This window comes from Loxodonta africana, chromosome 18 (genome assembly GCF_030014295.1).
Source record: "Loxodonta africana isolate mLoxAfr1 chromosome 18, mLoxAfr1.hap2, whole genome shotgun sequence".
NCBI lineage: Eukaryota > Metazoa > Chordata > Mammalia > Proboscidea > Elephantidae > Loxodonta > Loxodonta africana.
In genome coordinates this window covers 36484367-36510489 of record NC_087359.1, presented here as the reverse complement: position 1 = coordinate 36510489, position 26123 = coordinate 36484367, and the positions used below count along the sequence as shown (strand labels likewise).

General features: G+C 37.0%; 1 protein-coding gene and 1 long non-coding RNA gene across 5 annotated transcripts in view; both read right to left on the bottom strand.

The window, feature by feature from the left end:
- Positions 1-26123, bottom strand: part of FBXL20 (F-box and leucine rich repeat protein 20) — a 97794-nt gene that overhangs the window by 17662 nt on the left and 54009 nt on the right. For all 4 annotated transcript variants that reach the window (XM_064271131.1, XM_064271133.1, XM_064271132.1 and 1 more), the window contains 4 exons: positions 24381-24455; positions 22641-22735; positions 22044-22112; positions 1196-1291 (listed from right to left, as the gene is read on the bottom strand). In XM_064271131.1, coding sequence (XP_064127201.1) covers positions 1196-1291; positions 22044-22112; positions 22641-22735; positions 24381-24455 — 335 coding nt within the window. The remainder of the gene's footprint in view (positions 1-1195; positions 1292-22043; positions 22113-22640; positions 22736-24380; positions 24456-26123) is intronic.
- Positions 10397-13918, bottom strand: LOC111751780 (uncharacterized). The gene is made up of 2 exons (XR_002786860.2): positions 13359-13918; positions 10397-13253 (listed from the first exon to the last, which is right to left on the bottom strand). It is a non-coding gene; the product is annotated as an uncharacterized LOC111751780 (long non-coding RNA).

Below are 26123 nucleotides of genomic sequence, written 5' to 3'. Positions count from 1 at the left end.
TTGCTACTATTATTACAAAGTAATATGATGACATGTTTAGAGTTTGTTTTTTTTTCTCCCACTAGATACCGAGCAACTTAAGGGCAGCAATAATACCTTATTTGATTGAATACCATGGTTGGATCACAGTACCTGGCACTTGAAAACGTAATCCAGATTTTTTTCATCTGTAAAATGTCTGTCTTATCTACTGCATAAGTTTTTTACATAAATGAGATCATATATAAAAATATCTTGTAAACTATAAAAAATTGTTCTAAATATGTGCTCAATATTCACAAGGAAGATCTAGAAGTAGTGCTTCTAGATAACTTATACTTAACTATATCTATATTCTTTTTTTAAACTGAATATTGTAATAGCTTACATTTTTAAAAAATCCTTACTATGCATAAATGGAACCAATACACGGGACCATAATCCGTTATAAAAGGCTGATTAAAAGATAAGGTTCTAAAGAGAATGAACATTTCACCCTCTTTTTAAGATAAACTTTCTGTAATATACTTTAAAACACACATTAACATTAAAATAATTAACATTTACTGAGTGCTTATTTTTATTTTTATTTTTTTTACTAGAGCCCTGGTGGCACAGTGGTTAAAAGCTTGTAAGGCAGTTCTACTGTCCTGTAGGGTTGCTATGAGCTGGAATCGACTCGATGGCAATGGTTACTATATGCCAGGTAACATGTTCAATACTTTATATACATTATGTTGAGCCATTTTTATATGACCAAACTGTCAAATATTGGCAACTTTATATGGTTCAGTCTAATATTATCTTGTTTAACCCCAAAAATAGCCATACGAGATGATGAGGAAAAGCTCAGAAGGGTTACATATGCTCAAGGTACCTGGTTAATAATCTGACTCCTAAACTCTGTTTTAATCACTATGCTGATGTGTACTTTAAAAAAAAAAAAAAAGCTATCAGAAAAACCTAGTCCTTCATGTATAACTGTACTATTTTGTACTACTTTTTTTCAGAAATCCTAGTCAGTCATTTCATCTAGAGGTGTCCTGTAACTTAGGCAAGCAGTAAGATAAAAGATCTATTCTGAACTACAGTGCATATTCAGAAAACATTAAAAAAAAAAAACAAAACATAGATGCCTTAATTTCAACTTCATTTCAGTTATTTAAAAAAATGCATTTTTTCTGATTATTGAACATGCTTATTATAAGAAAGTTACCTTAGAGCTTTTAGAGACATGTTTGTTATTGATGTACAGGAAGCCAAGTCAAGGTGTCTGAGTTTGGAACAGAACTTGCTAAGGCTAGTACATGTACTGAAAAATGGAAAAAGGAGAAAATAAAAAACGAACAAAATCAGAACACATCCTTAGTATACTACACACCATCCTGATTAAACATGTTTGCATATGTAAGAACTGTAAAATTCCCATGCCCCAGATAAAAGCAGTTGTATATCCTGAAACCTTTCACATTCAGGAAGAAGCAGATGTCATTCACATAGGAGAAAGGCTGTACTGTGTGTGAGAATTTGCATGGGCGGGGTAGTGCTTGATTCACATTTGGAAATGTTAATAGCTATTAAGAGCACACTACATATGTGTGCTCTAGAAGAGCTACATGCATTTTGCAAATCCAGGAATACCAGAAAGCTAGCTAGTACCTGCCATCATCTGGTCAAAAAAGAAGACCCCAAGTTTTGTCTCTGCTCTTTCACTTAAATCTCTATCCAAGGTAACCTTTTGCATGGCAGTAAGGAAAGAACTGGATGTTTGCAAGGTATACGGAGGACGGACTGGTACTGGGCTTAAATAAACTGAGTTATGAAATACTGCTACCCACTTTCCTTTATGAATTTCTTAAAAGCTCTTTTTCCATAGTGGTCAAGTTCTCAGTTTTTTAAATTTAGTATCATGAAAGATTTCACACAAAAGAAGGGTAAATAGTATAGAGAACCCACATATACTGTCATTAGGCTTTGATATTTATTAATATCCTGGAATTTTTGTTTCATCCATTCCTCCTGTTTATGTTCTAGTATTTTAAAGCAAATTCTAGACATATTATTTCACCTGTAAATATTTCAGTACATATTTCTGATAGGGACATTTAAAAAAACACAACCATAGCATTATTACACCCAACAAAATCAATAATTCTTTAATACCATCTGATACCCTGTCTGTGTTGAATTTTTCCCTATTATCTCATGAGTGCCTTTGTCCAAATTGTTTGTTTAAATTAGGATCCAAACACTATCTGTACATTATGTTTGGCTGATAGATCTCTTAAGTCTTTGTGTGGACATGTTTTCATTTCTTTTGTCTAGGTTTCTAGGAATGGAATTGCTAGGTTTTATACTAAGTCAGGAGCCCCAGTGGCACAGTGGGTAAGTACTTGGCTGCTAATCAAAAGGTCAGTGGTTCAAGCTGACCAGCTGCTCTGTGGGAGAAAGATGTGGCAGTCTGCTTTCATAAAGATTTACAGCCTTGGAAACCATATGGGGCAGTTCTACTCTGTCCTATTAGGGTCACTATGAGTTGGCATCAACTTGATGGCAACAGGTTTGGTTTTGGGTTTTTTTAATAATAAGTTTATCCACCACTCGTCTGTCAGTTTGTCACATTGCGGTGGCTTGTGTGTTGCTATGATGCTGGAAACTATGTCACTGGTATTTCAAATACCAGCAGGGTCACCCATCATGGACAGGTTTCAACAGAGCTCCCAGGCTAAGAGAGACTACAAAGAAAGGCTGGTAAGCAATTTCTTTTTATTTTTAATAATTTTTATTGTGCTTTAAGTGAAAGTTTACAAATCAAGTCAGTCTCTCACATATAAACTTATATACACCTTACTACATACTCCCATTTACTCTCCCCACAATGAGTAAGCCCACTCCCTCCTTCCAGTCTCTCCTTTCGTGACCATTTTGCCAGTTTCTAACCCTCTTTACCCTCCCATCTCCCCTCCAGACAGGAGATGCCAACACAGTCTCAAGTGTCCACCTGATACATGTAGCTCACTCCTCATCACCATCTCTCTCCAACGCGTTGTCCAGTCCATTCCATGTCTGATGAGTTGTCTTCGGGAATGGTTCCGGTCTCAGGCCAACAGAAGGTTAGGGGACCATGACTGCCGGGATTCTTCTAGTCTCAGTCAGACCATTAAGTCTGGTCTTTTTATGAGAATTTGGGGTCTGCAACCCACTGTTCTCCTGCTCCCTCAGGGGTTCTCTGTTGTGGTCCCTGTCAGGGCAGTCATCGGTTGTGACCAGGCACCACCTAGTTCTTCTGGTCTCAGGATGATGTAAGTCTCTAGTTCATGTGGCCCTTTCTGTCTCTTGGGCTCATAATTATCTTGTGACCTTGGTGTTCTTCAGGTAAGCTATTTCTGAAAATCAGCCTATGGAACCTTATGGATCACAACAGAACATTGTCCAACTCACTTGTTTTGATCACTAACCAAATCAAAACCAAACCCACTGCCATCTAGTCGATTCTGCCTCAAAGTGATGCTATAGGACAGAGCAGAACTGCCCCACGCAATTTTCAAGGAGCAGCTGGTGGATTTAAATTGCCGACGTTTTGGTTAGCAGCCAAGGTCTTAACTTTGATCATTTCAAAAATCATTAGGAGAGATCAATTGCTACAGAACATGATGTTTGGTGAAGTAGAGGGCCAACAGGAGTGTGAAAGACCCTTGGTGAGATGGAATGGCATAGTAGCTGCAACGATGAACCTGAACATTCTGGTGACTGGAGGATGATGCAGGACTGGGCCATGTTTGTTCTGTTGTAACAAGGTTGCCATTCGTTCAAGCTGACACAATGGAAGCTAACAACAGAGTAGGTTGAACTTTCTGTGAGACTACCAAAATGTACATTTTACATTCCCAGCTGCAATATATGAAAGTTCCAGTTTCTCCACATCCTTGCAAAAGTTGGTATTGCTCTTTATTATAACCATTTCAGTGAGTATACAGTAGAATCACATTGTGGTTTTATTATGCAATCCCCTGATGACTAATGACCTTGTAAGACCTTGTCACTAAGTTATTAACCATTCACACTTCTTCCTTAAAGGAATGTCTACCCAAGTCTTTAGCCTGTTTTTTAATTGGCTTTTTTGTCTTCTTATTACTGAAATTTATTCTTGATACAAATATTTTTTTTATCAGATGTATGATTTTCAAATATTTTCTCCTGGTCTGTGTCTTTTCATTTTCTTAATGGTGCTTTCTGAAGCACAAAAGTTTTTAATTTTAATGCAGTCCAATTTACCAGCTCTTTCTTTTATAGCTTGTGCTCTTTGTGTATCTGAGAACTCTTTGGTTAACCAAGATCATGAAGTTTTCCCCCAGGAAATTTTAGTTTTAGCTCTTACATTTAGGTCTCTGCTCCATTTGAGTTAATTTTTGTATATGGTGTGAATTAAGGGTCTAAGATTTTTTTTTTTTTTGGCTTGGGGTATCTGAATGTCCCTGTATAATTTATTAAAAAGACTATCATACTTTCGTCATTGAATTATTTTAGCTATTTGTCAGAAATGAATTGACCATAAATATAAGGGTTTATTTATATTGCTTTGGGCTTAGCTGCTTCTTTTTCTTAATGCTGCAGCTTATGTTGTTGATTTGAGACTGTTTTTTCTGATATAGACATTCAAAGCTATAAATTTCTCTGTAATTACTGTTTTAGCTACATTCCATAGATTTGGACATGGTTTTTTCATTCAGTTCAAAATACAGAAATTTCCCTGTGTGTGTGTGTTTTAACCCATGGGTTATTCAGAAGTGTGTTGCTTAATTTCAAAATAATTTCTAATTTCTGGGGGTTTTCACTGATTTTGCTCTGTTGTAGATCTCGAATTTAACTCAGAGAACATACTTTGTATGATGTCAGTCTTCTTAAATCAAGACTTGTTCTGTGACCCAAGCTACGGTCTATCCTGGGGAATGTTCCAAGAGTGCTTAAAAAGAATGCCTATTCTGTAGTCATTGGGTGGAGTGTTCTGTTTGCATAGTAACTGTCTTTTTTATGTTAAGTGTGCCATTTCTATTCCTCTGTTAATTTTTTTTAGGTATTTTCTTACAGATTGTTCTATGGATTAACAAGCCACACACAATCTAAATTTATCACAATCATTTTCAGAATAACTTAATTCCCACAAAACACATTTTCCTCCAATGTATCACCTTTTCCTGCTTTAAGCTATACTTGCATATGTATTACTTGCATATGTATGTGTTATAAACCCAACAATATGGTGTTATAATTATTGCTTTGTATAATCTTATGTGTTTAAAAAGTTTGAGAGATGAGAAAATCATAATCACATAGTCTTTAAGATATACCTAAGGAGCCCTCGTGGCACAGTGGTTAAGTGCTCAGCTGCTAAGTGAAAGGTCAGTGGTTCAAACCCAACAGCCGCTCCACCAGAGAAAGATGTGGCAGTCATCTTCTGTAAAGGTTACAGCCTTAGAAATCCTATGGGGCAGCTCTACTCTGTCCTATAGAGTTGCTATGAATTGGCATTGACTCGATGGCAATGAGTTCCATTTTTGGGGGTTTAGATATACCTACATATTTACTATTTCTGGTGCACTTCATTTATCAGTTTCTGTAGTTTTGAGTTACCATTTGACGTTTATTTCCTTTCAATCTGAAAGACTTCCTTTAGTATTTCTTGTAAGGCACATTTGCAACCAAGAAATTCTCTCAGTTTTTGTTTATCTGGGAATGTCTATTTTGGCTTAATTTTTTTAAAGACAGTTTTGCTAGATATAGAATTCTTAGTTGGCAGTTTTTTTTCTTTTAGTACTTTGAGTATGTCATAGTACTGCCTGGCCTCCACTGTTTCTGATAAGTCACTCATTATTTGTATGTTCTTCTCTTGCATGTGATGAGTTGTTTTTCTCTTGTTGCTTTCAAATGTCTCTATTTTTGGCTTTCAGTAGTTTGGCTCTGAAGTGTCTAGGTGTGGATATCCTTGTGTTTATTCTACTTGGGGTTCGCTGAGTTTCTTAGAGCTGTTGATTAATGTTTCTCATCAAATTTTGGAACTTTTCAGTCATTATTTCTTCAAACTTTTTTCTGTGCCTTCCTCTCTCTTCTACCCTCTAGGATTCCCATTATGTGTATGCTGGTACCCCTGAGGAAACCGTGGTGGTACAGTGGTTAAGACCTATGGCTGCTAATCAAAGGTCGGCAGTTTGAATCCATCAGGTGCTCCTTGGAAACCCTATGGGACAGTTCTACTCTGTCCTTCAGGGTTGCTATGAGTCAGAATCGACTCAATGGCAATGGTTTTTTTTTTTTTTTTTGAGTACCCCTGATGTTGTCCTACAAGTCTCTAAGGCTCTGTTCGTTTTTCTTTATCTTTTTATCTCCTTGTTCTTCAGATGGATAATTTCTATTGATCCATCTTTAAGTTCACTTGTTATCTGTTTTGCTATCTCTAATCTGCCACTGAGACTGCTAGTGAACTTTTCAGCTCCACGATTTCCAGCGGGTACTTTTTTTTCCTATTGATATTCTCTATTTAACATGTCATCACCATGTTGTTGTTAGATGCTGCAGGGTCAGTCCTAACTCATAGCGACCCTATGTACAACAGAACAAAACATTGCCCGGTCCGACATCACCCTCAAACAATTGTTATGTTTGAGCCCACTGTTGCAGCCACTATGTCAATCCAGCTCGTTGAGGGTCTTCCTCTTTTTCAATGACCTTCTACTTTCCCAAGCATGATGTCCTTCTCCAAGAAATGGTACCTTCTAATAACATGACCAAAGTCTGTGAAATAACATGACCAAAGTCCATGAGACGAAGTCTCACCGTCTTTGCTTTCAAGGCACACTCTTTCATATTTCTTCTGAGACAGGCTTGCTCGTTCTGGCAGCCCATGGTATATTCGATATTCTTCACCAACACCATAATTCAAAGGCATCAATTCTTCTTGGGTCTTCATATGAATTATCCAGCTTTCGCATGCATGACTTTTGTTTTCTTTATGTTGAGGTGTAATCCGTACTGAAGGCTACAGTCTTTGATCTTTATCAGTAAGTGATTCAAGTCCTCATCGCTTTCAGCAAGAAAGGTTGTCACCTGCATATTGCAGGTTGTTAATGAGTCCCCCATCAATCCTGATGCCATTCTCCTTCATATAGTCCAGCTTTTCTGACTACTTGCTCAGCATACAGATTGAATAAGTACAGTGAAAGGACACAACCTTGATGCACACCTTTCCTGATTTTAAACCATGCAGTATCCCTTTGCTCTGTTCAAACGATTGCCTCTTGGTCTATGTATAGGTTCTGAATGAGCACAATTAAGGGTTCTGGAATTCCCATTCTTCACACTGTTATTCATAATTTGTTATGACCCACACAATCAAATACATTTCCATAGTCAATAAAACACAGGTAAACATCGTTCTGGTATTTTCTGCTTTTAGCCATGATCCATCTGACATCAGCAATGATATCCCTGGTTCCACATTCTCTTCTGAATCTGGCTTCAGTTTCTGGCACTTCCCTGTAGATGTACAGCTGCAACTGCTTTTGAATGATCTTCAGCCAAATTTTACTTGTGTGCGATACTGATATTGTTCGTTAATTTCTGCATTCTGTTGGATCGCCTTTCTTTGGAATGGACACAAATATGGCTCTCTTCCAGTCGGCTGGCCAGGTAGCTGTCTTCCAAATTTCTTGGCATAGACGAGTGAGCGCTTCCAGCATTGCATCTGTTTGCTGAAGCATCTTAATTGGTATTCTATCAATTCCTGGGGCCTTGTTTTTTGCCATGTCTTCAGTGCAGCTTGGACTTCTTCCTTCAATACCACTGGTTCTTGATCATATGCTACCTCCTGAAATGGCTGAATGTTGACCGATTCTTTTTGGTACAGTGACTATATTCCTTCCATCTGCTTTTTTTTTTTTTAATTTCACCAGGTCATGTTTTTTCATGAAAAATCAAATTACAGAACTATACTGTACAAAGTCAGTTAGGTAAAAGAAAATGACTCATGAAATGTTATATGTTTTTACAGGATATATGTTGTTGTTAGTTGCTCTTGAGGTGCCCCTGACTCACGATGACCCCATATATAATGGAAGGAAATGCTGCCTTGTCCTGTGCCATCTTCATGATCATTGGTATGCTTGAGCCCATTGTCGTGGCCATTGTATCAATCCATTTCATTGAGGGTTTCCATTACCTTCGCTGGCCCTCCATTTCACCAAATATGATGTCTGTCTCCAGCGATTGGTCTGTCCTGATGACACATCCAAAGTAAGTAAGTTGAAGCCTTGGATGATATTCTGTATTTATAGGGTTTTCATTGGTTAATATTTTGGAGTAGATTGCCAGGCCTTTCTTTCTAGTCTGTCTTAGTCTAGCAGCTCTGCTGAAACCTGTCCACCATGGTGACTCAGCTTCACTGGCCTGAGATGCTTCTCCACCGGATACCCACCTGCCGTGTTTGTTCCCTCACCTTCTTCAGGTCTGTGTTCAAGCATCAACTTAGCGAGGCCTTCCCTGACCAACCACCACCACCGCCCCCCTCCAAAAAAAGTCAGTTGCCTGTACTGGTTGGAGAGATTCCAGTATCATAGCAAAATGCAAGCCACCACAGTATGACCAACTGACAGATGGGAGGTGGGCAGGATATATACTGTGTGTATGTATGTCTGTAAATGCACAGAAAAAAGTCTAGAACGGTATATTCAAACCGAAACAGTGGTTCTCTGGAGAGGAGGCTAGTTCAAGAGGATTTTGTTTTAATTTTTTAAGAGCTATAGCAGTTTGCTATTGGCTGTTAACCTAAAGGTTGGCGGTTCAAACTCACCCAGTGGCTCCACAGAAAAAAGGCCTGGCGATCTGCTTTCATAAAGATTACAGTCTATGCTGTCACATTGTGGAGATCACAACTAATATCACAAAACAATGTGTGTATAAATTTTTGAATAAGAAATTAACTTGATCTGTAAACTTTCACCTAAAGCTCAATTAAAAAAAATCGACTCAATGGCAATTGTTGTTGTTAAGTGCCATTGAGTTGGTTCTGACTCATATGACCCCCTGTACCACAAAACGAAATACCGCCTGGTCCTGCACCATCCTTACAATTGTTGTTACACTTGAGCCCATTGTTCCAGCCATGGTGTCAATCCATCTCGTTGAGGGTCTTCTTTTCCACTGACCCTGTACTTTACCAGTATGATGTCCTTCTCCAGGGACTGACCCCTCCTGACAACATGTCCAAGGTATGTAAGATGCAGTCTTGCCATCCTTGCTTCTAAGGAACATTCTGGTTGTACTTCTTCCAAGACAGATTTGTTTGTTCTTTTGGCAGTCCATGGTATATTCACTATTCTTCGCCAACACCACAATTCAAAGGCGTCAATTCTTCTTCGGTCTTCCTTGTTCATTGTCCAGCTTTCACGTGCATATGATGTGATTGAAATTACCATGGCTTGGGTCAGGTGCGCCTTAGTCTTCAAGGTGACGTCTTTGCTTTTCAACACTTTAAAGAGGTCCTTTGCAGCAGATTTGCCCAATGCAATGAGTCTTTTGATTTCTCGACTGGCACTTCCATGGGTGTGGATTGTGGACCCAAGTAAAATGAAATCCTTGACAACTTCAACCTTTTCTCCATTTATCATGATGCAGCTTATTGGTCAGTTGTGAGGATTTTTGTTTTCTTTATATTGAGATGTAATCCATAATTCAGACTGTGGTCTTTGATCTTCATCGGTATGTGATTCAAGTCCTCTTCACTTTCAGCAAGCAGCGTTCTGTCATCTGCATAACGCAAGTTGTTAATGAGTGTTCCTCCAATCCTGATGCCCCGTTCTTCTTCATGTAGTCCAGCTTCTCAGATTATTTGCTCAGCATACAGATTGAATAGGTGTGGTGAAAAGATACAAGACTGATGCACACCTTTCCTGACTTTAAACCGCGCAGTGTTCCCTTGTTCAGTTCAAATGACTGCCCCTTGATCTATGTTTAGGTTCCACATGAGCACAATTAAGTGTTCTGGAATTCCCATTCTTCGCAGTGTTATCCATCATTTGTTGTGATCCACAGAGTCAAATGCCTTTGCATAGTCAATAAAGCACAAGTAAACATCCTTCTGGTATTCTGTGCTTTCAGCCAGGATCCATCTGACATCAGCAATGATATCCCTGGTTCCACGTCCTCTTCTGAATCCAGCCTGAATTTTTGGCAGTTCCTGTTGATATACTCCTGCAGCCGCTTTTGAATGATCTTCAGCAAAATTTTGCTTGCATGGGCTATTAACAATATTGTCTGGTCCAATAATTTCCACATTCAATTAGATCACCTTTCTTGGGAATAGGCATAAACACGGATCTCTTCCAGTCGATTGGCCAGGTAGCTGTCTTTTTGGTTTGACTGTGTATTCCTTCCATCTTCTTTTTTTTTTTTTTTTCCAGTCTGATCTTCTTTTTTTTTTAAATTTTTATTAAGCTTCAAGTGAACATTTACCATTCCAATCAGTCTGTCACATGTAGGTTTACATACATCTTACTCCCTTCTCCTACTTGCTCTCCCCCTATTGAGTCAGCCCTTACAGTCTCTCGTTTCGTGCCAATTTTGCCATCTTCCCTCTCTATCTTCCCATCCCCCCTCCAGTCAAGAGTTGCCAACACACTCTCCAGTGTCCACCTGAGTTAATTAGCTCACTCTTCATCAGCATCTCTCTCCCCCCCACTGACCAGTCTTTTTCTCCATCTGCTTTTGATGCTACCTGCTTCATTCAGAATCTTGTCCATAGAATCCTTCAAAATTTCAACTCGAGGCTTGAATTTTTCTACAGTTCTTTCAGCTTGAGAAATGTCGAGCATGTTCTTCCCTTCTGTTTTTCCAACTCCAGGTCTTTGCACATTTCATTGTAATATTTTACTTTGTCTTCTCGAGCCGCCCTTTGAAATCTTCTGTTCAGCTCTTTTACTTCATCATTTCTTCCTTTCACTTTAGCTAGTCTACGTTCAAGATCAAGTTTCAGAGTCTCTTTTGACGTCTATTTCAGTCTTTTCTTTCTTTCCTGTCTTTTTAATGACCTTTTGCTTTCTTCACGTATGATATCCTTGATGCCTTCCCACAACTTGTCTAGGCTTCAGTCAATAGCGTTCAACGCATCAAGTCTATTCTTGAGAGGGTCTCTAAATTCAGGTGGGATATACTCAAGGTTGTATTTTGGCTCTTGTGGACTTGTTCTAATTTTCTTCAGCTTCAGCTTAAACTTGCATATAAGCAATTGACAGTCTGTTCTGCAGTCGGCCCCTGGCCATGTTTATCATACTTTAATTTTGAAAAAAACTGGACTCCTTCTTCAGTTCTTTGAACATACTTATGACAGCTGCTTTGAAATCTTTTCCTACTAAGTCCAACATCCATCTTACCCCACCCTGAGACAGTCTCTACTAAGTGGTTTCTTCCTTAGTATAAGATACCTTTTCCTATTTTTATTTTCTAAGTGTCAACTTCCTAGATGTGAACCCTGAGTCTTCATAGCTTAGTGTTCAGTTAAGTAAGTAAGCTTCTATTTTATGTTGATGGATCTGTGTGAGGGCTGCGGAGGACATTAAAAGTGTAGGCTCTTTTCAAGGCTGCCCCTAGATTTTACTTTTTGCTCAGCTCTTTTGTACCTCTTTGTGCATGCATGCAACCTCTGCTGGCCAGGAATATATGGTTGGCTTGAGCTCACTCTGGTTTCTGATGAGCATGGGCACAGCCTCTGGTCAAACCAGGATATGTGATAAGCTTATAAGCCTCCTATTGTTGTCTCACCTCCTAGAACTCCCTGTTAAATCCTGGGCTCTGCTGGGCCTTAACCTCAGGCTAGAAGAGCCACTGGCCTTCCTTATCATCACTTTAACTGAAAATTCTCTAAATCAAGAGAGCCTACTCTGGCAGTAGCACCAAAGCTGCTGGTTTTCACAGCTTGCCCCACCCTGGTGAACTACTATACAGAAAGAGCTGAGAGGGCATGGGAGCAGCCCCAGGCAAAACTGTCACAGACTCACGCTGTTCTTACCCAAAATAAAGTAGTTTTCATGAATAAACACCTCTTAGTTTGTTATATATCTTTAGTTGATTTCCAGAGTTCTGAAATGGTTCTTTTAGATAGTTCTGTCCAGCTTTACGGCTGCTTTTTGTGAGAGGATTTGTCGACCTCCTCACTCTACTGTACTGGAAATCCCCAACTGACTGCTGCTGTTTTATGCTACTAAGTTTTGGGGTGGACACAGACAACCAATACACACTGTATATTTTTTTAAAATGAGCTTTATTTGTGGGATGACTTATATACATTAAAATATACCCATTTTAAGTATACAATTCAATGGCTTTTAACAAATGTATACCCCTGTATAACTATCAAGGAACCCTTGGTGGCACAGTGGTTAAGTGCTTGGCTGCTAACCAGAAGTTTGGCAGTTCGAACCCACCGGTCACTATGCAGGACAGAGATGTGGCAGTTAGCTTCCATAAAGGTTACAGCCCTGAAAACCCTATGGGCCAGTTCAACTCTGTCCTATAGGGTCGGTATGAGTTAGAATCGACTCGATGGCAACAGGTATAACCATTACCCCAATCAAAACATAGAACATTTTCATAACCCTGCAAAATCCCCCCATGACCCTTTGCAGACAATTTCCCACCCTTGCCCAAGGCCTCCACTGATCTGCTTTCTAACACTATAGTTTTCCTTTTCAAGAATTTCAGATAAATAGAATCATACAGTATGTATTCTTGTAATTGGGCTCTTTCACTCAGCATGTTTTTGAGACTTATCCATACTATTGCATTTTTTTGTTCCTGAGTAGTATTATATCATGTGTGGTATTTGGGTATGAATATACTGCAATATGTATATCTATTTCCCTGCTATTGGTCATTTGGTTATTTCCAGTTTGGAGCGATAATGGGATTCTTTTCTCTCGGTGTGTAGTTTGCCTTTTAATTCCTCAATGGTGTCTATCAAAGAGCAGAAATTTTAAGTTTTGATCAAGTCCAATTTATCAAAAAAATTTTTTGTTATGGCCAGCGCTTTTTTTTTTTCCTCTTATGTTTTCTTCTAGAAGATTTATAGTTTAGCTTTTGATGTTTAGGTCTATGATCCATTTTGAGTTAATTCTTGCATATAATGTGAGGTAAGGGTCAAGACTCATTCCCCCTCCCCCGCCAATGAACTCTAGTTCTTCCAGCAACATTTTCTGAAGACTAATCTTCTCCGTTGGATTACCTTGACACTTTTGTAAAAAAAAAAAAAAAAAAAAAAACAGATGATTTATATATGTGTAAGCTGGTTGTTAGAAACGTTTTTCTAATCCACTGACTTATATGTCTATACTTACACCATGACTATGATGTCCTGATGACTGCAGCTTTACAGTAAGCCTTGAAATCAGATAGTATAACTCCTCCAACTTCTTTCTTTTTCAAAACTGATTTGCTTATTTCAGGTCCTCTGAATTTCCACATTAATTTAGAATCAGCTTTTCAATTTCTACAAAAATCCTACTGGGATTTTTGATTGGATTGTATTGAATCAAAAGATCAGTTTGGGTAGAATAGACATCTTAACAACATTGAATCTTTCAATCTATGAACACGGCTATCCCTCCATTTATTTAAGTCTTCTTTAATTTTTCTAGTGATCATTTTCAGTATACATGATTTGCACATATTTTTAAGTGTATCCCTAAGTATTCCATGTTTCTGTACATAGCATTATATTTTAAATTTCATTTTACAATTGTTCATTGCTAGTATATAGAAATAAAATTGATTTTTGAATATTGGTCATGTTTTCTATGATCTTGCTAAATTCATTCAACAGTCCTAGTAGCTTGTTTACAGATTTCTTGGGATTTTCTATGAACCCTATCACGTTATCTGTGAATAAAGACAATTTTACTTACCTCTTTTCAATTTGAATGCCTTATTGCACTAGCTAGGATTTCCAGTACAATGTTAAATAGGAGCGGTGAGATCCAATATCCTTGCCTCGTTTCTGACCTTAGGTAGAAAGTGTTCGTTCAGTCTTTTACCATTAAATATGATGTTAGTAGTAGGTTTTTCATATACGCAACTTATCAGGTTGAAAAAGTTCCCTTCTTCTAGTTTGTTTAGAGATTTTATCATTAATGGGTGTTTAATTTTGTCAAAAGCTTTTTCTGCATCTATTGAAATTATCGTATGATATTTCTTCATTCATCTGTTATTATGCTGGATTACACTGACAGATTTTGAATGTTAAAACAACCTTAACTTCAAGGATAAACACAACTTGGTTATGATCTATTATTCTTTTCCTCTATTGCTGGATTCAATTTGATAATACTTTGTTAAAGATTTTTGCATGTCCAGGAGCGATATTAGTCTGTAGTTTCCTTTTCTTGTAATGTTTGTCTGGTTTTGATATTAAGGTAATGATAACCTCATAAAATGAGTTAGGAAGTTTCCCCTCCTCCTCTATTTTTTGAGAGGAGTCCCGGTGGTGCAATATTAAGCACTTGGCTGCAAATAAAAAGGCTGGCAGTGTGACTCCACCAGTGGCTCCATGGGAAAAATACCTGATGATCTGCCTAGGAAATCCTATAGGCAGTTCTACTCTTTCATTTACAGGGTTGCTATGAGTTGGAATCGACGTGACAGCACACAATGAATATTTTTTTGAACAATTTTTTGTAAGATTAATATTATTTTTTCTTTAAATGTTTGACAGAATTCAATAGTAAAGCTATCTAAGCCTGGAGGGTTTTTGTCTGTGGGAAGGATCTGAAATATCAATCCAATTTGTTCAAAGATCAAGGGCTAGGCTACTCAGGTTTTCTATTTCTTCTTGTCAGTTTTGGAAATTTTTTTTTATTTTGTAATTTGTGTCTTTCAAAGAATGTGTCCAATTTCAGCTAAGCAGTCAAATTTATCAGTATAAAATTATTCATAATATTCCCTTAATATCCTTTTAATGTCTGTAGGATTTGTAGTGATATTTCTTTTTTTATTCCTGGTGTCTGCAATTTGTGTCACCTTTTTTCTCCTTGACTAGAGGTTGAACCCAGCTTACTGATTTTATTTCAAAGAACCAGTTTTTGGTTTCACTATTTTCTATTTCATTGATTTCTGCTATTGTCTTTACTATTTCTTCCTTGTACTTACTTTGGATATAACTTACTTTTATTTTTCTAGCTTTTTTTTTTTTTTTTAAGCAAAACAAACTTATTATTTCTATTGATATAAAGGAAATTCATTGGGTGTTTAAGGATAAAGAATAACTGGATGGTGGTGGAGAGCAGTGCTATTTCCAAATAGGGTGCTTAGGGAAGTTCTCTCCGATTAAAATAAATAAAAAAAATTATTTTATTTTAATCTCTCTGATTAGGTAACAAATATTCCCAATTTAAATACAAATGTTCTCATTTGGTAATAGTTAGATTTTTTCCCTTTTTTATTGTGCTATAAATAAAAGTTTACAGTGCAAGTCAGTTTCTCATACAAAAATTCATATACACATTGTTGTGTGACCCTAGTCGCAATCCCTATAATGTGACAGCACACTCCTTTCCACCCCGGATTTCCCGTGTCCATTCAACCAGCTCCTGTCCCTTTTTGCCTTCTCATCTCACCTCCGGACAGGAGCTGCCCACCAGTATCATTTTATATCTTATAGTCCAGTCTAATTTTTGTCTGAAGAGGTGCCTTGGTGAATGGTTTCAGCTCTGACTAAAGAAGAGTCCGGAGGTCAGGTTTTCTGAGGTCCCTCCGGTCTTAGTCAGACCATTAAGTCTGGTCTTTTTACTAGAACTCGAGTTCTGCACCCCACTTTTCTCCTGCTCCATCACAGACTCTCTCTTGTGTTCCCTGTCAGGGCCGTCATTGGTGGTAGCCAGCACCATCTAGTTCTTCCGGTCTCAGACTGATGGAGTCTCTAGTTTATGTGGCCCTTTCTGTCTCTTGGGCTAATATTTTCCTTGTATCTTTGGTGTTCTTCATTTTCCTTTGCTCCAGGTAGGCTGGGACCAATTAATGTATCTTAGATGGCCACTATTTTTCTAGCTTTTTACAGCTGGAAGCTGAGATCCTTGATTTTAAAACTTTCTTTTTAATATAAGCATTTAAAGCTATATATTTTGCTCTAAGTACTGCCTTAGCTGCATTCCACAAATTTTTTTTATTAACTTTTATTGAGCTTCAACTGAATGTTTACAAATCAAGTTAAACTGTCACATATAAGTTTATATACACCTTACTCCATACTCCCACTTGCTCTCCCCCTAATGAGTCAGCCCTTCCAGTCTCTCCTTTAGTGACAATTTTGCCAGCTTCCAACTCTATCCTCCCATCCCCCCTCCAGACAGGAGATGCCAACACAGTCTCAAGTGTCCACCTGATACAAATAGCTCACTCTTCATCAGCATCTCTCTTCTACCCACTGTCCAGTCCCTTTCATGTCTGATGAGTTGTCTTCGGGAATGGTTCCTGTCCTGGGCCAACAGAAGGTTTGGGGACCATGACCGCCGGGATTCCTCTAGTCTCAGTCAGACCATTAAGTATGGTCTTTTTGTGAGAATTTGGGGTCTGTATCCCACTGATCTCCTGCTCCCTCAGGGGTTCTCTGTTGTGCTCCCTGTCAGGGCAGTCATCGGTTGTGGCCGGGCACCAACTAGTTCTTCTGGTCTCAGGATGATGTAGGTCTCTGGTTCATGTGGCCCTTTCTGTCTCTTGGGCTCTTAGTTATCGTCTGACCTTGGTGTTCTTCATTCTCCTTTGATCCAGGTGGGTTGAGACCAATTGATGCATCTTAGATGGCGGCTTGTTAGCATTTAAGACCCCAGATGCCACATTTCAAAGTGGGATGCAGAATGTTTTCATAATAGAATTATTTTGCCAATTGACTTAGAAGTCCCCTTAAACCATGGTCCCCAAACCCCCGCCCTTGCTCCGCTGACCTTTGAAGCATTCAGTTTATCCCGGAAACTTCTTTGCTTTTGGTCCAGTCCAGTTGAGCTGACCTTCCATGTATTGAGTATTGTCCTTCCCTTCACCTAAAGCAGTTCTTATCTACTAACTAATCAGTAAAAAACCCTCTCCCACCCTTCCTCCCTCCCCCCCTCGTAACCACAAAAGTATGTGTTCTTCTCAGTTTATACTATTTCTCAAGATCTTATAATAGTGGTCTTATACAATATTTGTCCTTTTGCCTCTGACTGATTTTGCTCAGCATAATGCCTTCCAGGTTCCTCCATGTTATGAAATGTTTCCCAGATTCGTCACTGTTCTTTATCGATGCGTAGTATTCCATTGTGTGAATATACCACAATTTATTTATCCATTCATCCGTTGAGGGACACCTTGGTTGCCTCCAGCTTTTTGCTATTGTAAACAGAGCTGCAATAAACATGGGTGTGCATATATCTGTTTGTGTGAAGACTCTTATTTCTCTAGGGTATATTCCGAGGAGTGGGATTTCTGGGTTGTGTGGTAGTTCTATTTCTAACTTTTTAAGATAATGCCAGATAGATTTCCAAAGTGGTTGTACCATTTTACATTCCCACCAGCAGTGTATAAGAGTTCCAACCTCTCCGCAGCCTCTCCAATATTTATTATTTTGTGTTTTTTGGATTAATGCCAGCCTTGTTGGAGTAAGATGGAATCTCATCGTAGGTTTAATTTGCATTTCTCTAATGGCTAATGATCGAGAGCATTTTCTCATGTATCTGTTAGCTGCCTGAATATCTTCTTTAGGGAAGGGCGTGTTCATATCCTTTGCCCACGTCTTGATTGGGTTGTTTGTCTTTTTGTGGCTGAGTTTTGACAGTGCATTCCACAAATTTTGAATGTTGAGTTTTCATTATCACTTAGTAAAATATATTTTCTAATTCTCCATGTAATTTATGCTTTGATCCATGGGTTATTTGTAAGTATCTTATTTAATTTTTAAAATTTCCAGATATTTGTTATTAATTTCTATTTTAATTCTGTTGAGGCCACAGAAGGTATTCAGTATGATTTCAGTCCTTCTGAATTTATTGAGACTTATTTTATGGCCCATTATTTGATACATCTTAGTGAATATTCCAAGTGCACTTGAAAAGAATATTTATTTTGGTGCTTTCCAGTGTAGCATTCCATAAATGCCAAATAGACCAAGTTCACTGATAGAGCTGTTCAAGTCTTCTATAGCTTTACCATTTCTTTTGCCTACTTGTTTTAACAATAACTTTGAGAAGGGTACTATGAAATATCTTTTTCTCATCTATTCTTTTTTCTGAAATTTATTTCATCTGTTATTAGTACCTACTCCAAATTTCTTGTGATTAGTATTTGCAATAGTGTATTTTTCCCTCCTCATTTTGCTCTTAATCTCATTATGTTTAGGTTTTCTTTTAAATTCTTGAGTATATTCATAATTGCTATTTTAAAACTCTTTATTGGTCTTGTCTTTCTTCTGGTTCTATACCACATTTTCCTGCTTCTTTTGCATGTCTTGTAATGATTTTGTTGTCTTCCTTTAAAGAGTGTTGAGGTTTGCTTTGGCAGGAAGTTAACTATGGCTCAATTTGGTCCTTTTGAGGTTTGTTTTTAATGTTTATCAGGGCAAGTCTAGTTTGGCCCTGCTAACAAGGTATGGGAAATCCTGGTGGCATAGTGGTTAAGAGCTACGGCTGCTAACAAAAGGTCAGCAGTTTGAATCCACCAGGCGCTCCCTGGATACTCTATGGGGCAGTTCTAATCTGTCCTGTACGGTCGCTATGAGTTGGAATTGACTTGACAGCAACGGGTTTGGCTTTTTTGGTTTTAACAAGGTGTGACGTTTCTGGAGTCTCTACCAAATGTTCCAGATGTTCAATGAGCTTTCTCTACTTTGGATGATTCAGACTTTTCCCAGCCTCTTTGAGCTCTTGCAGTTCTTCAGCTCACAGCTTCCTGGTAATTGTTCTTTACTAATGAGATGCTCTTTGCCCAGTTTTGTAGAGTCTCACCCTGAGCATGTATAAAATAATTCAGCATTCAGCCAAATGTACGCAGATTTCTGTAGCCCGTTTTTTGATTAGCTCCCCCTCGCCGGTCACGGATTCCAGTCATCTAAGTCTCTCAGAACGCCAATCTCTTTCTCAGAAGATTATTTGTGCTTTGCTTGGGTATCCTCTCCTTGTGCCCATTATCTGGAAGATGCCTCCAGGCAAAAAGCCTGGGTAATGATAGGGCTCACTTCACTTATTTCACTTTTCTTAGGGTTCAGTCCTGTGCTACATATAATCCAACATCTCAAACTCATTGTTTTATATATTTTGCCCGGTTTTCTAGTTCTTTACAGCAAGAGAGAAAGTCCGATATTTGTCATGATCAGAAGCAGAAGTCTGTTTCTTTGATTTTTAAATCTGTATCTTTTTTTCTTTTATATTGTGTTTTTAAAGTCACTATAACAGTGGAAATCTGAACATGGATAAATGGGTTATTTGATGATATTAAGGTATTTTTTCATATGAGTGACACTTAATGTACTATGTTAAAAGTCTACCTTTTATAAATTCATAATAAAATACTTACAGATTAAATAACATGATGTCTGGAGCTTTTTTTTTTTTTCCAAAATAAGATAAAATGAGAGGAGTAAGGGGGCAATGGTATTGATGACCCAAGACTGGCCATAAGTTGATAATACTGAAGCTGAGTGATGGATTTATTATACTATTTTGTTTACTTCTATATATGTTTTAAGTTTTCCAAAGGAAACAAGTCAGAAATTTTTCTCTGGGTGATTATAGCTCCAGCTTGATATGGCTGAGTTTATGTGTTTTATGTTGTTTTCAGTTTTTAGGGACTGTTTTGATTTTTTTCTTTTTTTACTTAATTTGTTTTAATTATGTAAACAATTTACATGGCTATTAAAGTAAAACTATAAAACAGGACACTTCAGAGTTCTCTCTTCTTTATCTCTATGTTTCCTCCCTCCCCTATAAACACTTTTATTAGTTTTTGACTGATATTTCCATTGTTTCTTTTTGGGAAAAAATATATACATATATATATGCACATACACACACATATGTATTACAGAATTTTTCTGCAAATAATGCGCTAACACATATAATGCACAGAAATAATGAAATTTGTAAAACAGTTCCTGGTATAGTATATCTATGCATATACTGTGCATGTCTTGTGACATTTCCAGAAGTAAATTTCGGCCTCATTAACCCACCCTCCATATTATAGGTAAATCATACCGTTCTGTTCATTTTCTTTAATCTCCTGCTTATATGAATAAAAACAGCCTGAAAATGTTACTTTGGATCATAATTGTATAATAAAGGTATAAGCCACAGTCAAGAAGTCATGGATGGAGTCTGGTAGTCCCCCAGTAATCAGAAAATAAGCAAACGAAACTGTGCATGTGTTTCTATTAACTTAAGTTGATAATTATAATGCAAAAACCTTATCAGACCGTCTTAAGTGAAACCGTTAGGTTATGTTAGGTCTGTTCATTTCACAGTTTAATTTTGTCTTCTTAGTGTTAATTAAAGTCAGTAACATGTGAAAAAAAAAATGGCATAGCGTGCTTAGGAAAATAACACGTGGGGGGTTATGCAGCTGGGAAAAAACGAATAATGTGCATTATTGGCAAAAAATACAGTAAGTCCTCTGCCCCTACAAAAAGTATTATATTATACGAACTTCTTTTTTCACTTTATAGTATGTCCTGTGTTCACTCCCTGAGTACTATATAGAGATTTTTCTCATTTCTTTTAAACCCTCTGCTACCGATACATATTTGGGTTGTTTCTAGTCTTGCTATTACAAATAATGTAATGTTTGTTATTAGAAACAGTACAAATGAACAACCTTAGACATATACTATATTTCTGCCAGTGTATCTTCGGGATAGGAAAAATTCCCAGAAAAAAGTGTAAATTATATTTAACTTTTCTAGATACTAAATGGTTGAATTTTTAATCTCTGTAACACTAAGTATTCAAAGAAAACAGAAAATCAAAAGGTAATCTATCTAAAAGAAATGTAGAGTTACTGATATAAAGCAGCAGTGAGAAGAAGGTACCAGTAAATCTGTCTCTCATATTAGTTTCCAAATCAATCCACATGAATAATACTTACTAGCAGAATGAATTAATAACCACAGTCCTTGTCTTTCAGACACTTTCTTACATTAAACATTAACAATGTTGTGACCTCAAAGAAGATAGTAAATAAACAATGTGTACCCTATGCTTAAAAAAAAAAAAAAAAAAAAAAATTTTTTTTTTTTTTTTTCACCCTATGCTTAGACTGTCTTCTACTTTCCCTGATCCAAGCAATTTCAAAGATCCCATCTCTTTCATGAGGCTTTTCTGGACAGAAAGGCTTGGTGAATAACCCTGGCTCCTCCCTGTGCAAATATGCTTCTACAGTGACTTCATTTCACCTTACAATAAGCAACAATATGCCTACATAATATTCAAATGTTATTTGATGCATGTAATTACCAACTCACATCCTTGGGCTGAAGGTTTATTATATCTACTTTTTAAGTCTACTATATCTGGAACTGCAAGCCTCTCAAGGATGGACGATATGTCTAGTTTTTTTATACAGCAACTGATACAGACACAACACATTTAAGGAGCCATTTAATAAATGCCACCATTACTGGTTATCGTAAGCTGTTTAGTCCTGTGGTTAAGATGTTACACATTTTTATAGAATTATATGTTTACTGTGGCTTTTGAAATATAGTTACTAGTATCTTTTTGAAATAAAAATAATCCTAGTAATCTGTATTTTTAGTATCCCTGCTGCATATACATCAACTACAATTTTTTTTAAGTTTTGCTTTAAATATCAAAACAGGATTTAGGCCAAATCCAAAATAAGTTTATTTAATTTTTACCTTAATGTTGTTTTTTCCTTTTGAAATAGCTTTCCTCTGTAAAAACAGGATGAAATTTGCTAAATATATTTACTAGCCTGCATTTAAAGCTAGTGTAGGCCAGACACAAGGGGCTATGACTCACCCTTCTAAAACATACGATACTTACGCGTCTGTGGTCTTTGTACACCCATTAAGATTCAGCACTTCAATGTTCCTACAGTTCTGTGCAAAGGTCCTTTATAGGAAAGAAACAAAGTAAAAGCTCTCAAGTGAAATGGGCACCACTCCAGGCAAAAAAATAATAATAATAAGAGATTTTATTATTGGCAATATTGATTGTTGGTACCAAAGTGGTTCACAATTATCCATAAATTTTCAACCCAAAACCCTTAAACACTGATCTGTATGTCAACCAAGTTCAAATGATCTATCTTTGAGTAAATTAATGTTTAAAAAAAAAAAAAATCACTTAAAGCATAATAAAAATAAAAATTAAAAAAAAAAAAAAAAACATACTCAAGGTCCTAGAAAGAACCAGTTATGATGGGGAATCTGGCTTTTTTTTTTGGCGGGGGGCACTTGTTTTATTCCCCAGCCCATGCTTCCCATTACTGTATATTTTTGTGCTCTAAGTAACGTATATGTGATTGGGTTCTAAAGATCTTAGACATTTAAAAGCTATTTTAGTATTTTCTGGGTGAGATGATGCTATTCTGGGTAGGATGGTTCAATGAGATTAGTTAATCAACAGTTATGGTCTTACCTTAATGCATTGTCTCCTACTCCAAGACAGCCACGAAGACTCAACTTTCGTAAAAAGCCCCCGCATCTTTTTGAAATATTCTCCACTACCCGGCCCTGTAAGACAGGTAAACAAAAAGATAAGTTATCTCACTATTTATGAAAAGAACACACCTGATTTTTTTAAAAACAATTTATAAACAAAGAGAAAAGGTTTCTTCTCATTTTAAAGACCTAATTAATTTATTGGAGCCCTGGTGTTGCAGTGGTGAAGAGCTTGGCTGCTAACCAAAAGGTCGGCAGTTGGAATCCACTACTCTCTCCTTGGAAACCCTATGGGGCAGTTCCACCCTGTCCTATAGAGTCACTCTGAGTGGGAATCGACCCGATGGCAACGGGTTTGGTTTTTGGTATATTTTAAGAAAGCTCTCCTGATTAATCCATCTACTACTTGAAACGTGCCTAAACTCTGTATCCTTATTTATCTTGTTTAATTTGTAAGATATTCTGTATTTGAGGAAATGGTGCCCTATAGTGCTCTTATGCTACTATATACATGTATACTGCATTCCTGGCTAAACCACACCTACTGAAAGACAGTAACTGTTTTTATTATTTTTGTATTCCTTCTAATGTGTTTACTGCGGTACTCTGCATATAACAAGAGTCTCAACAAAACCCTGCTGAATGATTTTGCAGGCAGTATCGGCATAAACATTTACCTTGTTCAATTTGTAAGATATTCTGTATTTGAGGAAATGGTGCCCTATAGTGCTCTTATGCTACTATATACATGTATACTGCATTCCTGGCTAAACCACACCTACTGAAAGACAGTAACTGTTTTTATTATTTTTGTATTCCTTCTAATGTGTTTACTGCGGTGCTCTGCATATAACAAGAGTCTCAACAAAACCCTGCTGAATGATTTTGCAGGCAGTATCGGCATAAACATTTACATCCATGAAGATTAGAGAAGTGCAAAAAACATAAAAACCCAGTGTAACGTCAATGGGTATTATTTTAAAAACATTTTTCTGAAGACAATGAAAAGTACGTGTGCTTTTTTTTTTTTTTAAACTTCTTATCTCAAGAGAATTATTTCCACTAGAACTTAAAAAAGAAAAAAAAAGTGTCTAATTTAATTCTTATAACACTACGAGGGAGCTATTATTTTCACCCTCCTGGTGAAAAAAGTAAGGACCAGAGAGCTCAAATTCAGGTTAAGCTTTAAGTTTATCTAACTCCAAAACCCATTATGTTTCTTTATTTTAGAGATAACAGGCTATACTAAGTGAAGCTATACTATAGAACAGCAAAAACAATTCAATAAATGATTTTGGCTTTATTCTTTTTTTCATTCTCCACAAAAAGTATCTGTAGCCTCCCCAAGAACCGAAATGCTCATCTCAAGAATATATGCCAATACTACCCCCAACAAGTTTTAGCTCTACTTGTTCTTCAATAAACAAATACAGAATGACTTCCTTAAATAAGCAAACACAGGTTCACATTTCCACTGCAAAAACAAAAGCAAAAATAAAAATTTTGATTCCGGTTTCAGTGAAATAATTCTGTTCACTCTCAAAAACTAAACAAGCTCTTGGGAACTTCAAAGGCTCTTATGAAGTTAAGATACACTGAAATTAATAGTTTTTCTCTCCAGGGAAAAGGAGAAGATTTGCATGGCTGGGGTTAATCTGTTCCATGCTGTAATTACATTCTAACAAGAGAAATGGGGCCACACACCACATAATTATACCTCAATATCCCTCTGGAAATCAAACAGGTCAATTCGCTGCCAGTTACTGCCATCCAGAGCCAGAACATTCCAGGCCTATTTTGAAGAAAAAGTAAAAAAAATGAACAAGAGCTGAAATGAAGGGGAAAAACCAGAATTATTTAAATTCACAATTTAACCTAATAACAACCAACTAATGTATGAAATGGGCCAAAAAATTTCTCAACCCCACCACTAACTCCCCAATGACCTGCCTTATTCCTGACCCATACTTTATTCTCCAGTTAGATTATCTTATAAATGAATAGGTACAGAAACTAACAGTTAAGGAGGCTCTTAGATTAGGGAAGTTGGGGAAAGGACAAAGTTGTGATAAGTATCAGGCAGAAGCTGTTTTCTAACTGGAAGACTGTAGTTTCTATCCAAAATGAGATAGAAGTTAAGCTGATGAAAAGTCTCCTGATCTATCCCTAAACTGGGAATAAGATGAGGGTGAAACCAAAGGAAGGGGACAGTATTCCAAACACAGTAGTGTTCAATACGTATTTGTTATCCATAGTTATCACTTAGTTAGACTTGAAACTGTGATACAGTGATCTGCAACTAAGAAAAGACAATATCATCTCTCTGTATACATGAAAGGACCTTAATGCTTTTCCTCCTCATCAATTTGCTCACTCAAGCATGTTTTTCAATTCATCACCACTCCCTCTAACTTGATTCAGCAGTAATTTTAAAATAGTGATAATACTTCAGCTTCGACAAGCTAAAAGGAGGCAAGAAAGTGTCTAAGCTTTTCAACTTTTCAGGATTAGGTGACAAATAACTTCAGTAGAAGCTAATTTTTTGTGGATCATTCTGTATTTTAATCAGAAACCTTTTAGAAGTTTATCTATACACAGGGGGACAGGAGCTGGTTGAATGGACATGGGAAATACAGGGTGGAGAGAAGGAGTGTGCTGTCTCATTAGGGGGAGAGCAGCCAGTAGTACACAGCAAGGTGGGTATAAGTTTTTGTATGAGAGACTGATTTGATTTGCAAACTTCTGCTTAAAGCACACAAAAAAGTTTGCCTGTAAGATTTAAAATGTAAACAAAACTCTTAGTGCTGTTATAAATTTAGAGTATTACATCTTCAACAAATTAAAACAAAGATTCAATATTGGCTATACTTATTGGCATTTCTCAGAAATTGTGAAACAGAAATTCTTGATATATTTATAAGCACCAGGATAATTACCACACATTCAGCAAGAAATATGTCAGAAACATGGAGAGAAGGTAAGCAAGCATTTATCATTCTAGAAATATCTGAGGTTTTGTGAGGAATTCAATGCTACTTTTCTTTTAGTGGCCTCATATTTTTCCAATGTTTTTTTTAAGTTGCTAGCCAACAGGTGAAAAAAATCTTTTTGTGTGTGTGTGTACGTGTGTAAACTTTTTAATGTGTTTTTACAGCAGTGGTCTCATACAATATTTGTCCTTTTGTGATTGACTTATTTCACTCAGCATAATGCCCTCCAGATTCATCCATGTTGTGAGATGCTTTGCAGATTCATCATTGTTCTTTACCGCTGCGTAGTACTCTGTTGTGTGTATGTACCATAGTTTGTTTATCCATTCATCAGCAGATAAAAATTTTAAAGATGATATGTTTAATAGATTCTTGAGCAAATAAACTTCTGAAGTGGTATGGTGTTTCTCATTTCTTTATACTACTTTCTCCAGCAAGCAATAAATATGCAGAACTCAGACTAAAATTAG